The sequence below is a fragment of the Lytechinus pictus genome, chromosome 7 (assembly GCF_037042905.1).
Source record: "Lytechinus pictus isolate F3 Inbred chromosome 7, Lp3.0, whole genome shotgun sequence".
NCBI lineage: Eukaryota > Metazoa > Echinodermata > Echinoidea > Temnopleuroida > Toxopneustidae > Lytechinus > Lytechinus pictus.
In genome coordinates this window covers 34,162,292-34,174,770 of record NC_087251.1, presented here as the reverse complement: position 1 = coordinate 34,174,770, position 12,479 = coordinate 34,162,292, and the positions used below count along the sequence as shown (strand labels likewise).

General features: G+C 34.6%; 1 protein-coding gene across 2 annotated transcripts in view; it reads left to right on the top strand.

Annotated features, from left to right (window-relative positions):
* The window catches only part of LOC129264515 (serine/threonine-protein kinase D3-like), a 42,535-nt gene that overhangs the window by 17,219 nt on the left and 12,837 nt on the right, over positions 1-12,479 (top strand). For both annotated transcript variants that reach the window (XM_064102554.1, XM_064102553.1), the window contains exons 3-8: positions 1,880-1,930; positions 4,198-4,329; positions 4,765-4,913; positions 8,748-8,991; positions 9,812-9,889; positions 11,353-11,485. In XM_064102554.1, coding sequence (XP_063958624.1) covers positions 1,880-1,930; positions 4,198-4,329; positions 4,765-4,913; positions 8,748-8,991; positions 9,812-9,889; positions 11,353-11,485 — 787 coding nt within the window. The remainder of the gene's footprint in view (positions 1-1,879; positions 1,931-4,197; positions 4,330-4,764; positions 4,914-8,747; positions 8,992-9,811; positions 9,890-11,352; positions 11,486-12,479) is intronic.

Below are 12,479 nucleotides of genomic sequence, written 5' to 3'. Positions count from 1 at the left end.
TTTGCAACTTTGCATGCCTTTTCTGATTTTGCTAGAAATCTGATTTTACTAAATTTATATGCACATATTAAACATAAATTTACTGAATATTTTGCAAACAAGTTTTGAAATACATTTAGATTGTGCATAGAAAGGGGACAAATCTCACATTGAAAATACACTTGTGCACATGGGATGTAAACAATTTAAAATTACATTTATTCTCCACTTGCTGAATTCATTTTTCACCAGTGAATCATAAAAAACACAGCACTTGTATACCCTTCAAAATTATTTGAGCATTAATACATTTGGAGGGTTCAACTTAAAAACCATTCAGATTTCCAGATTGTAAAACTGGAAAAAAACAACTTTGATTATAACACAACATTGGTGATTGGTGAATAAGACAGTATATCATAAATTGTGTAGTGCAAATGACTTGTTTTTTTTTTTTTTTAATTGGTTATGAATAAAGTAGATAATTAAAAAATCTAAATTTGGGTGTGCCATTTACAGTGTCATGAATGAAAATCCTTTCTTTGATGATGATAAACAAAAATATTTCAGCTGTTTTTCAATGACTAAATACAAATTTACACATACAAAATTGGAAGCAAAGTCTGAGGTGGATATTTTAATGCAAACTTGTAATAGCATGATATTGAACATTTTTAAGGCCACATTGTTGCCAATATTTGATTTACTTTTGCTTTGTAATATATTTTTCTTTCAAAGCAGAATAACCATTGAGAAATTAAAAAAAAGGACACCATACACGTGCCAAAATGTTGGCAGATTTTAACCAATCACGTTTGTGAAATGCATTTAAATCCATATTCCATTAAAAGTAGGAGAAAGGAAAAGTCCTGTACAAAGCTTCTTACAATGTACAACAAAATATAGTCACATACATGTATCACGTGTTTGAGATGTAATTTTGGTTGCACTGACTTGCAAAGTTTTATGTGACTGTTAATTTCTTAATTCGATTTACAAAATGGTTAACAGTTTTTTTTTCCTTGTGGTTGTTTTATTGTTGAAATATTTTGATTTGGCCTTGTTTTGATTTACACATGGATATGGAGATGTTGCTATCCCACAGGAGTTATCATTTCCTCTATGAATAGTACATGTCTTTAAAAAATTATATGATGTGTATTTGAAAAGTGGGGTACATGTAAATGGCCCATTGTAATAAAGAAAAATATATAAAAATACTCTTCCATTATAATATCAATAAAGGAAATGAAATGAATGAATAAAGCAGGGCTCGACATTAGCAGTGGCCCGGTGGCCCGAGGCAACCAAAAATGAGAGTCGGGGCCACCAAATTTTTGTAAAAGCCTGCAATTGGTGGCCCAGTCAGGGTACCAAATTATTGATAAATTGTAATGCTTTCTATTGTTTTAGGGCTAGCAAATTTGCTTTTTGGGCCACCAAGAATATGAAATTGATGATTTTGGCGGAAAGAAAAAAAGTTAGTGTGGAGCCTTGAATAAAGTTGAATAATGAATATTTTTTCCACATACAGTACTGTACAGTACTGTGTGTCTATTAAGGAGAAAGGTACATGTACTCTACATACATGTACATACTACATGTGTAGTTGCTTTTGAGGAAATGATAATTTTTATTATGTTATTGATACATACACAATACTTTCATTGCATGACCCTGTGTTGCATGGTATATTTTGCACCCTGATTTGAAGAGCTACTTTGCATGAGATTTGTTGATTGTTATCCTATGTGTATATCTTATATATGTACATGTATGAAAAAAAAGTTAAGTGTCGACCTCTGCCTCCTTCTCCTCCCTCCATTCTTCATCCCCTGCTCTTGTCCTGCCTCCTCCGTGTTCGTCAATGTACGCCCTTCATTCATTGTCTCGACTGCAGATCAATGGGATGGTAGCCGAATGAATGACCTCGTCAGCCAAAATTCCTCTGGCAAGTACATACAGTAGAAAAAAAATCCTCTTTTTTTTTCTATTTCATTTCTTACTTGTCTTCTGCAATTACACTTCCAAAACAATGTAGGGCATCAGTTACACCCTTATTGAATAAACTGATATAATCTTTGTACACTGGTCTTTAAAAGGTTTGATTTAACGCAATGCAAGCACAGTAAAAAACACTATTTGTTTTGCTTTAGTTTACATTGTATACTCACTTGAAATTCATTGTGTGTATATATATATATATATATATATGCAAGGCCCTGCTTTCTTACTTTTAAAAGAAAAATAAAGAAACGCACCCCATCCCAAAATACAATATTTCTTATTACACTGTATCATTCTGGATCCTTCATGGTACTGTATTTGAACAGATTTACTATTGGTATGCCCTTGCATTGAACTTGAAGTCCATTTGAAACTTTACATGTAGGATGGGTCAAATTATACTTCAGTATCATTTTAAAAAGTGTATTGGCCTTTGAATCTTTTTTCAACAGTTGATTCTTTGTGAAAACCTTAATTTTGCATAAGGGAAATTAGAATCCCCTCTTGATAGAAATATTTACAGGTGTATGTATTTTTTTTAAAGAGTCATTTGAACACTACCCTCAAAGTGATTGGATATTACAAAGGTACAGACAGATTATATATGCTGAAAAATTTCCAGCCCATTCCATTCTTGATAAAGTGGTTTTGAATAAAAACAAATGAAGAGATTCAATTTTTCAAAATCGGACACCTTTAATATAAAAACAACTATTCATGTAAAATCACAATTTTTTTGTAATAAACTACATGTACATGTACATACAGAAAAAATGTCCTCAAAATCTTTACCATTTTAGGGCATACATGTATTCATGTTGTATTTTGTACTTGGAATAGTGACATCACTTTTCGGGGCTTTACCAAAACTCAAAATATGAAGAGAATTTCCAGCACACTTTTCAATTCACATTTCTGCCAGGTGGGGGGGGGGGGGGGGGGGGGAGTGAATGGAATAAATTTCCTCACCTTTTTGTACTATATATTTGTTAAAAGATCTTGAAGAGTACAGTTGGCATACATGTACATTATCCGTTATTTGGTATGATTATGAAATATGAAAAAGAATAACATACCTGTTGAATATTAATGAAACTTTTCACATTCTTTCCTTGTTGCATGCTTTTCAATTTCCCATTTCAAACTCCCTGTCCTTTGCAGTCATTTTGATATTAACTGTCAGAGCTTGGGATATTGTAATGCTAAATGTACATTTCCCTACACATTTAAAACTGATTGTTGTTCACACCTTGATACATGGAGAATGCCTTTTCTTATTGTAGAGACCTAATGGAGTGAGTTTGTTTTGGATTGTTAAAAATTTACTGTGAATCTGTACTCTTTGTCAAGTGAAAGCTTTGTATGAGGTTTTAAAATGCTGCTTTCTGTATGTAAAAATTAGTTCAGTTGTAATTATACCCTTGTCATTATTATTACATTGAACATGCAAATACCTGTATTTACATTTTCAGGTTTTATACATCCCTTTGTACAGTACATGTAGATGCAGTAATTGTATTTAAAATATCTAAAATATACACAGGCTAGATCTAATGAACAAATAGGCCTAATTATTTACAACTGCACAGGAAACATCCGTAGATTTGCTGATTAAAATTTTCATGCAAAATAATTTGTAGGTATTTTACTAAAGCGATGCAAAGATTGTTAAAAAATGTCATTGTGTGTAGCTTAATGATGCCTCCAGTTGCTGATTGATATAAATTATAATAAAAAAGATTTATTTCTTTAATATTTAAACGAAGAATCGTTGCACAGTATTGTTAATGACTTGCCATTGTAATTTGAGCATTGGTGATACAATAATTTTACTCAAGTGAGAACTGATCCAGTCCTAATTTCTGAGAAGGGTGAGGGCTATGATAAGCTTATTGCATCAGAATAATGGGATTTGAGGGTTATGTTTATAGTTAGGTTTGTTAAGATTATTTTATGTTTCGCTCAGTGTTCAGCTTTGTTTTGATTTTGTTTGTTAATTGTAGTCCCTGTTTGTTTTTCTCTTCATAAAAGGATGTCTTTTGTAAACTTTTCAAGCCTTGTATTTTTTTTTAATTTGGTAAAACGTCTTTTATTGAAACAAACACATTATTCAGCTCCTCGTATTAAAAATGAATTTCAGATGATGATTGTCTTGTCTTTCTTTTCTTTCATCTTCAATTCCATTGATGTTAATCAAATTGGGCTCTATAGCCTCAGCAACTGTTGAAGACAGACAGATCCGGCCTCACACTTTATATGTCCACTCCTACAAGAGTCCAACGTTTTGTGACTTCTGTGGTCAGATGCTATTTGGATTAGTCAGACAAGGACTGAAATGTGATGGTGAGCTCAACAACTTTGTTATCCACAATTTTCTACAGACATGTATAAATATTATTAATGAACCTTAATAGTAGATAGGTCTAGGAACCAGTTTACAGTCAATAAAAATGCATTTAGTGGGAGTTTAAATATCAGTATTAAAATTTTGTGGATTGACACTACTCAAGTGTTGCATTACCACAGAAGATACTAGAGCATTTCTTACATGAAAATATATTGATATTGTTGCATTTATGCTGCCATATTGTTTAAATCTACTTTTAATGTAATTCTTGGAATCCACACATTTGATTTGAATTTGTGAATGCTTTCAGAAGAGGAGCAAAAAGAGTTCATCGCTCCCCACAATCTATGAAAAAATATTTGTAAGTCGCAGTACCTCACACAGTCCAACAATTTTCAAACGATTTCATCTTTCTGCTCTTTTCACTATAGGGTGTGGGGGAAACTACCACAAACGGTGCGCTTTCAAAATTCCTAATGATTGCACGTTATCCAAGCGACGGCGCTCTTCCTTAGCGATCTCCTCCTCCAGTATTCCTTGGTCTCCATCAGAGACCAGTTTGTCTAGTGAAGATTCTCAGGTAAGTTTGATCAATGTAGGTGGTATTAAAGAAATAATTACCATTACTTTATACGGTTTTTTAATCCACATTTCCACTGACTTTAGATCCCAGAAAGACCATGAAACTTGCTTGATCGTTCAGTGATCTTTCAAAGGTTTCTGTTCTGTTCTGTGGAATGAGGGCCTTAATGAGTGTGTTTCACTTTCATACAAGCAGAAAAATGAGCTAATTATAGAAATCTGCTTTGCTTTATATACATATAGATTGTACTTTTGGGTTTTTTAAAGAGTATGAATGAAAAATTGTGACTTTTAGTTGATGGTACACTTTGACGTTAAACCTTTGTTTTCGAAGAAAAAGTAACCAGTATCCTTTAAATACATGTAGTAGTTTTAATGCATAGAAAAAATAAATGAATGCCTATAAAATCGATATAGATTTTTCTGTGTTGATAAAATGTTAGGTTCTAAAAAGGGATGTATATGTCAAACATGAAAATGTATTGGTTGACATGAACATGTATGATGGCTTGCCTCATTACAAGTAAACATAAATTGGATACACAGTGAAACTTGTTTATAAACATCACCCAAGAAAGTAAAGTAAAGTAATCTGTGTATAAAGCAGGTGATCCTTATGGACAGGTTCCTGAAATACATGTTTTTAAAATATTTTTATGAGAAAAATTATTAGAGAAACCATGCAAGTAGTCTTTACAGACAGGTTAACCTTAATCTACAGGTGGTTGCCATAGAAGTTTAGTATTCAGATACAGTTGTACATGTATGCATTTCATTGATGTAAAGTGCATGGGGAATTTGAACCATTTCCTGAAGGAGAGAAAAACAGGCCCTATTCTGTCAACCATGATGATTGTATCAGCATGGTGCCAAAGAGATTTTCATCAGGGTATTCAACTGTTAACAACTTTTATAGTTTGCCTTTTAGAAGACCTTGGTGCTTTGCTTTTTAATTTTGCTTTCTTTTCCTTCTCTTTTGTCCGTGTACCGTATTTTCTTTTGCATTGTTGTTCCTTTGTCTTGCTGTAGAGTTTACTTCTTTTTTTGATTTTTGCATCATTACATCCACCTTTCATTCCCTACTCATAGGCTGGTATTCAATTCAAGTCTGAAAAAATAGTATTTTACTTTAATAGTTAGCCATTTTGATATTCACCTCATGAATTTGACTAAGTATTTAACCTTATATTTAAAGGGGCTGTTCCACTACCTCTATCTGAAACCCCACTCCATCCTGATTAGTAATTGGCAGAGGGCGGAAACTGGAAGCAGCGTAGCAACAGCGTTGTGGGGACGGAAAAAGAGCGGGCATTTAATCAGATCGGCGTGAAATTTTGAACATGTTAAAATTTCATGTCCATCTTCCCGATCGATCGGAATACACCCATTTTGAATTGGGGGGCAAAGAAGGAAGCGCGTTTACGGCATGGTGCGCAGTCGTGGGATGAGCATGTCCTGGGCCGGTATTCGATTGGAAGTATTGATTTTGTAAGTACTTTACTTAGCATTTTACTTGGCTAAGCAGAATGCTTAAATTCACATTCAGATCAAATTTAAGTATTTTACTTTATAAAACCAAAGTTAAGCAAAATACTCACTAATAATAATATTGAACTGAATACAAAATGAGTACATTTATAATTCTTAGCCATGCAAAATGTTAAGTAAAACTTGTGTTTAATCCAAGTTTTGAATTGAATGCTTTCCCCAATATTTTCCTCAAAATCATCAGAATCAATTTTTTTCTTGTGCCAATCCTAACTCGAACTAAATCTCCTTGTCTTCAGATCTCTTTACCATCCACACTTCTTTATTTCATTTTTTGTACTTTTATTTTCTACGCATCATTACATTTCATCTTTTGTTGTCCGTTTCTGCCATTTTTATTACTCTCTTTACCTTCTCTTCCTGTTTGTTTGAATATAACTTTTTGTTCTATAGTTTATTTTCATACTCTTTATCATTTCACTGTGCCTGCTGTGCAGTAAAGAGTGATTTGTAAGAGTGTAAATACAGGGGTGTAATGTCAATAGATGAGAGGGTCAATTATTTCTAGCTCACAGTTTCTCTCAATTATTGTTGGGTGAAGTTTTATGAAGTACTTGTATCATCAGTCCTCGCATGATTTATGAAAAAGCAGTCGAGATATAAAATGATTCACAACCTTTTTAATAACCAATTCCCCACCTATTGATATTGTTAAATTTATAATGGAAAAGTACATGTAATGCTTGGCTTCGTTATATTTTAAAAATAAAATTTCTGCTCTCATACTTAAAAGTAAAACACATTAGCAGACCTCAACCCCAACAACAAAGTGGAATAATGGGTGATGTAACAGTAATAAATTAATGAATACTAGATAAAGTAATCATGTATAAATAATTATCAAAATAAAGAGAGAACGTATTGTTTTTATCATTTCCTTTTGAGCTCTGCCATCAATAGTTTCACTCAACCAACATGACCAATCATGTTGATACCCCAAATCACATTCTTTCAGTTGATAACCAAATTGATTTTCTTTTTGTGTTTATGAAGCTTCATGATGCAAAACTGTGCAAATTTGTTAACCACTATTGATGTCCTGTTGACAGTAATAAATATTGTAAATATTTAATGTCAAGTGTCCTGTGAATAGAGTAGTATTTTCATGCTATTGATGGCAGTATGAATCCAAGCTTAGAGGCTCCACGGGCTTTTACGGCCCCATGTCATCATTGATGACTCAAATAATAGCAAGATATGATTACAACTTGTGTTCCATGAAACAAGCATAGTAGCATGACCGTACCCCTCATGAGTCAGTCGTAGTAGAATACACGAATGTGCCTGGGTTCAAATTAAGTACATAGTGTACATGCTAGTTATATACAGCCAAAGGAAGTGTGGTTTTGTTATTATATTTCTAGTACAAAAAATGTATCAGTTGCCAGACATACATTGGCATGCATGATAAACTAAAAATGTTTTCAGAATAGCAAGTATTCATTTATAGTGTTCAGATATGAAGTCGGAAATCAGTTAAGACTTTTCTCTGATAAAGTTCCATGCTTTTATTTAGCGGTTTCTTTTGTTTGAATTCAATAAATAGCTTATAGAATGTCTTGTACATCTTTGATTTAAAAAAATCAGTATAGAGTACATTGAAATGTAAATGAGATATTCTTTCATTGACTGTTTACTCTGGTTTTCTGCATCTGCCATTATTGTACATAACAATTTATTTGTCTACTGATAGGACAAATGATAATAGATTAAGGCATAATGAATAACCTTTGTTGTAAAAATATTAGTTTATATTTAGAGTTATATCTGTTTAAAGTGCATTTTAATGGTAGTATAAACACAATGAATGAGGATTTCTTTGCAATTCCTTGACACTTATCAAGCTACACTGTCCATGTACTCACTTTCCCTGCCCCTAACCTAAAACCAAGGCATTTCATGTAACAATATGACTTCCAGGTTTCAGAGAGAGGTGAAGGACAGGGTCCTTACAGATCCTTCAAAACCTTGAAAGTCCTGGAATTTTCCTTTCTCTTTCCATGCCTGAAAATCATTGTGCTCCCCGCAAGTATATCCCACAAAGTATATCTGATTCAACTTAGTATCCACATTTTGTGATCAATAAAATTGGAAATATTCACAATTATCTATTTTATCACAAATCACTTTTCAGTTTTCCCATGAAATTGGCGGCATTACAGGCCGCCACCAAAGGCTACAGTGCGCTTGTGCATTCTTTTGTACTTCAGTAATTGAAAGTTACATGAATTAATTTGAATTTCGTTATCACTCCATTTTTAAAACTTTCTTTTTACCTTTACAGCAGCAGCAGCAGCTTGCAGTATTTGTAACCCACTCCCAGCAGACTCCCCTTGTGAAGAGCGACAGCTACAAGGAACGGCGGTCACCGTCATGGGGCAACCGGCCACTCTGGGTTGAGCGGGCAGTAGCCAGTCGCATCAAGGTGCCCCATACTTTTGTTGTGCACAATTACACCAAGCCAACCATCTGCCAGTACTGCAAAAGGCTTCTGGTTGGGCTATTCCGTCAGGGACTTCAATGCAAAGGTAGTATTCTAAACTACGGTTCAGAGTATATTTTAAGTATGTGGTTTAAGTTCGGTAGGTTGTTTGGTAGCCAAATACATCACAAATCAATGCCTAGTTGGTTAGTTGTATGCAAGCATACGGGAGGCTGAACTTATTTTTACCATTGTACACGTATTATGTACCACTGCATGGCAATGCAGGTGCAATGCACGTACTGGCTAAAGCGTAATGTTGCTACAGTAGCGTGCTTGAATCACAACTCGCTGGGCATTCCGCTCAGGGATTTTGCTGTTTGCTTTCTATATTTCTTTTGTAGTTTTCATGAATTACCACAGAAAATATTTGATTATTCTTCAATATATTATTTTTCAAACTTCTGAAGCATTGTACAACATAAATAGTGAAGATTCCTATTCTTACAATGGTATGAGATTTTGCAGTTTGATGAAAGGGAGAGATGCTATATCGAAGTCCGCTATGCCTCGTTGAATAGAGCATCTTTCTTACACCTCATGCAAAATTCCATTCCATCGCACTCATGCCTATTCACTTGTGTATTGATGATCAAGTACCCAGTACATCTTGATATCCAAACTAAAACACTTTCTGGTGTCAAACTGATCAAATATCAAAAGCTCCATCTCTCCCTCTTATTTACCAATATATCCCATATCCAATACTTGTCAATTGATTGGAGTAGATGTACTTTTGCAAAGATGTGCTTGTTCTTGTAAAATTATTTCAGTGAAGAAACTTCTCAAGAAGTGTTTTCATATTTTTTTCTACATAACTGTAAAGATACATACATAAATGAGACAAGTATCTTTTTCTCTTTCAGATTGTAAATTCAACTGCCACAAAAGATGTGCTGACAAGGTCCCGAAAGACTGTTTAGGGGAAACACCGCTACAAGAAGGTATGCTTTCTCTGTCTTTTCTGTTTTGTTTCCATAACCTGGAAGCTACCTGTAATATCAGTTGAAGCACACTATAATTAAGCTACAAAAATGTCAATGATGTGAGGGTGAATGATGGATAGTAATTTGAGTTATCATTTGCTGTGACAGCAAAAATTATTACAGGCAGCATTGAATTAAACAAATAGTCTGTGATTTTTCACTGACAACTGTTATAAGCTACTAAAATCTTTGTTTCTGATTGGCTCAGAACAAAGTTGTTATTGAAAATTAGTGAATAGTTTCTTTGTGAAACCTATACTCCCCAGGTTTAATCATATCAATGATTTTCCACTCAATGTATCTTGCAAATAATCAAAATACGGGAAGGGTAAAATATTCAGCTGTGTGTGATGTTAAGTTCCTCAAGTTTTTATGAGTTTTTTATCTTTTTTTTTCAAATGTCAATGAAAGGATACAATTTAATTCAGCTTCAATGACCATTTTTTCTGGTTAATTCATTGAGTGATCTCTAATATGAACTCTCTATGAAGGGCAATAGAAGCCATATATTAGCCTTTATGACCTTATGAGATGTCTAGAATCTTGTCAAGGGTAACTACAGCAAAATAGTTAATGAGGCTAGCAGTGATCCAATTCTTTATTTTTATCATAACCATGTAGGGAATGAAATTCGCCCTTCAAAAAATGCAAGGGTACGGTGAAACGTGCATGAAATTATCAGTGGATGTCATGTATGGAGAAGATCAGCTTCACTTCTCTTAAAAGTTAACCCGTAATTTTGATGAGATTTTCAATAGGATTCATGCTTTTTTTATTTGCCTTTTTAAAATTTACATGCACAAGCATGATGTGTTAATAAAATTTGATACCGACTCTATATTCTTATTCAGTGCATCATGGAAAGTTGACAACTATAAGCATAGATGATTATCGCTATTTAATATGTACCATGGCCATCAACTTTGCCTTGGATTTGGGATATACTATATCACCGTGGGAAATATAATTTTATGTATGACCCTCTTCCCCCCCCCCCCCAAAAAAAAAAAATATTATTAGCCAGCCAGTTGGTGTTATCTACTGGTCCCTATTGAATCCGGGGGGAGTTTCACAAAGATTTAAGTGTGATGTAGAGTTGCACTTAAATTTCAGTTGTGTATTGTACATAATGCATCACTGCATTGGTAAAATCATGTACATAGGATGGGCACTACCGCGTATCCATCAATCAGATTTCATGTTAATTAACATGATTGTGTTGCCGTTAACCTCTTTGCGCAACACCCCCTGGTTGCCTGGGGTTTGACCAATGAGAGATGTAGAATTTTAGAATGCATTCTTTTGCAAAAATACTGGTACAATGAATGGCTTCCCTGACTTTCGGTTAGAAGGTTTGTACACATACACACGCATGCACGCACACATACTCATGATCAGCCTCGGTTGGATTACATTTGTAGGAGACAATGATGATCAGGAGAGGCTGATTGAGAGCGATGAGAACGAGGCTGAGGAGAATGAAAATGGATCAAACAGGGACAGTATTGGAGATGAGACACTGCCAGACTCCCCAGTCAATGAAAATCCACTCAGGTAGGAATCGCTCTTCTTCTCCTCCTTCCCCCTCCCCCCTCTTATTCATAATACACGGTCAATGAGAATTCTTTCACAGTGTTGGCTAGTTTGCTCCCCAATAAATACGAACAATATGTCAGAGAGTTAGAAGGTATTTCGGTGGCTGTTTCATAAAGAGTTTCGGCTATTGTAATTTTGCCATTATGGTAACTACCGTGGAAACCCTTGTTTTGATAGGCTGCTGAGCCCTGTTACCATGGTAATTACCATAATGCCAAAGTTGCAATAGTTGTAACTCTTTATAGAACAGGCTCCTTACGTTATTTGGATACAGTGGTGCTCAAAAATTAGTGAACCCAACCAGAAAATGAACATATGTGTTCAAGTTCTGCCATGTTTCAGAAATTTAATTGGAAAGTTAGGTGATAAAATATTGCAGTCAGTAAAGTTTTTTTTCTGTGGGCTCGCTGATAATTGTAAGTTTGTTGTCTATATTCAACACTCTGCATTAAGGAGTGCATTTTGTGGTGAGGTCTACTAACTTTTAAGCAAAACTGTACCTTAGGAGGCCATGACACTGAGCTTCTTTCAGCATGGTAGGGTAATGGGAGGCAGTTAAGCTTATTTGGTAAGAGCGACTGTTTCAGAAAAGATATGTATCATAGTGTGTGGGTTTGGTTCCCACTTGTGAAGAAAGACATCTTATACAATTGCTGCTTACTTAAAGCGTACCTCACCCCTGTATCTAATGAAGGTTTGAATGCAGTTGGAAAAGACTCCATCAATCGGAAACCATTCTAATGTTGGTCCGGTGTATAGGGACAGTCGCAACCTATGCATGTTAAACCAATATGCTATTCATAAAGAGAAGGAGGAGGAGGAGAGGAAAAGAAGGAAGAGGAGGAGGAGGGTGAGGAGGAGGAGGAGAAGAAGGAGGAGAAAGAGGAGGAGGAGAAAGAGGAGGAGGAGGAGGAGGAGGAGGAGGAGGAGTTCAATATTTGTTGCTTTCAGG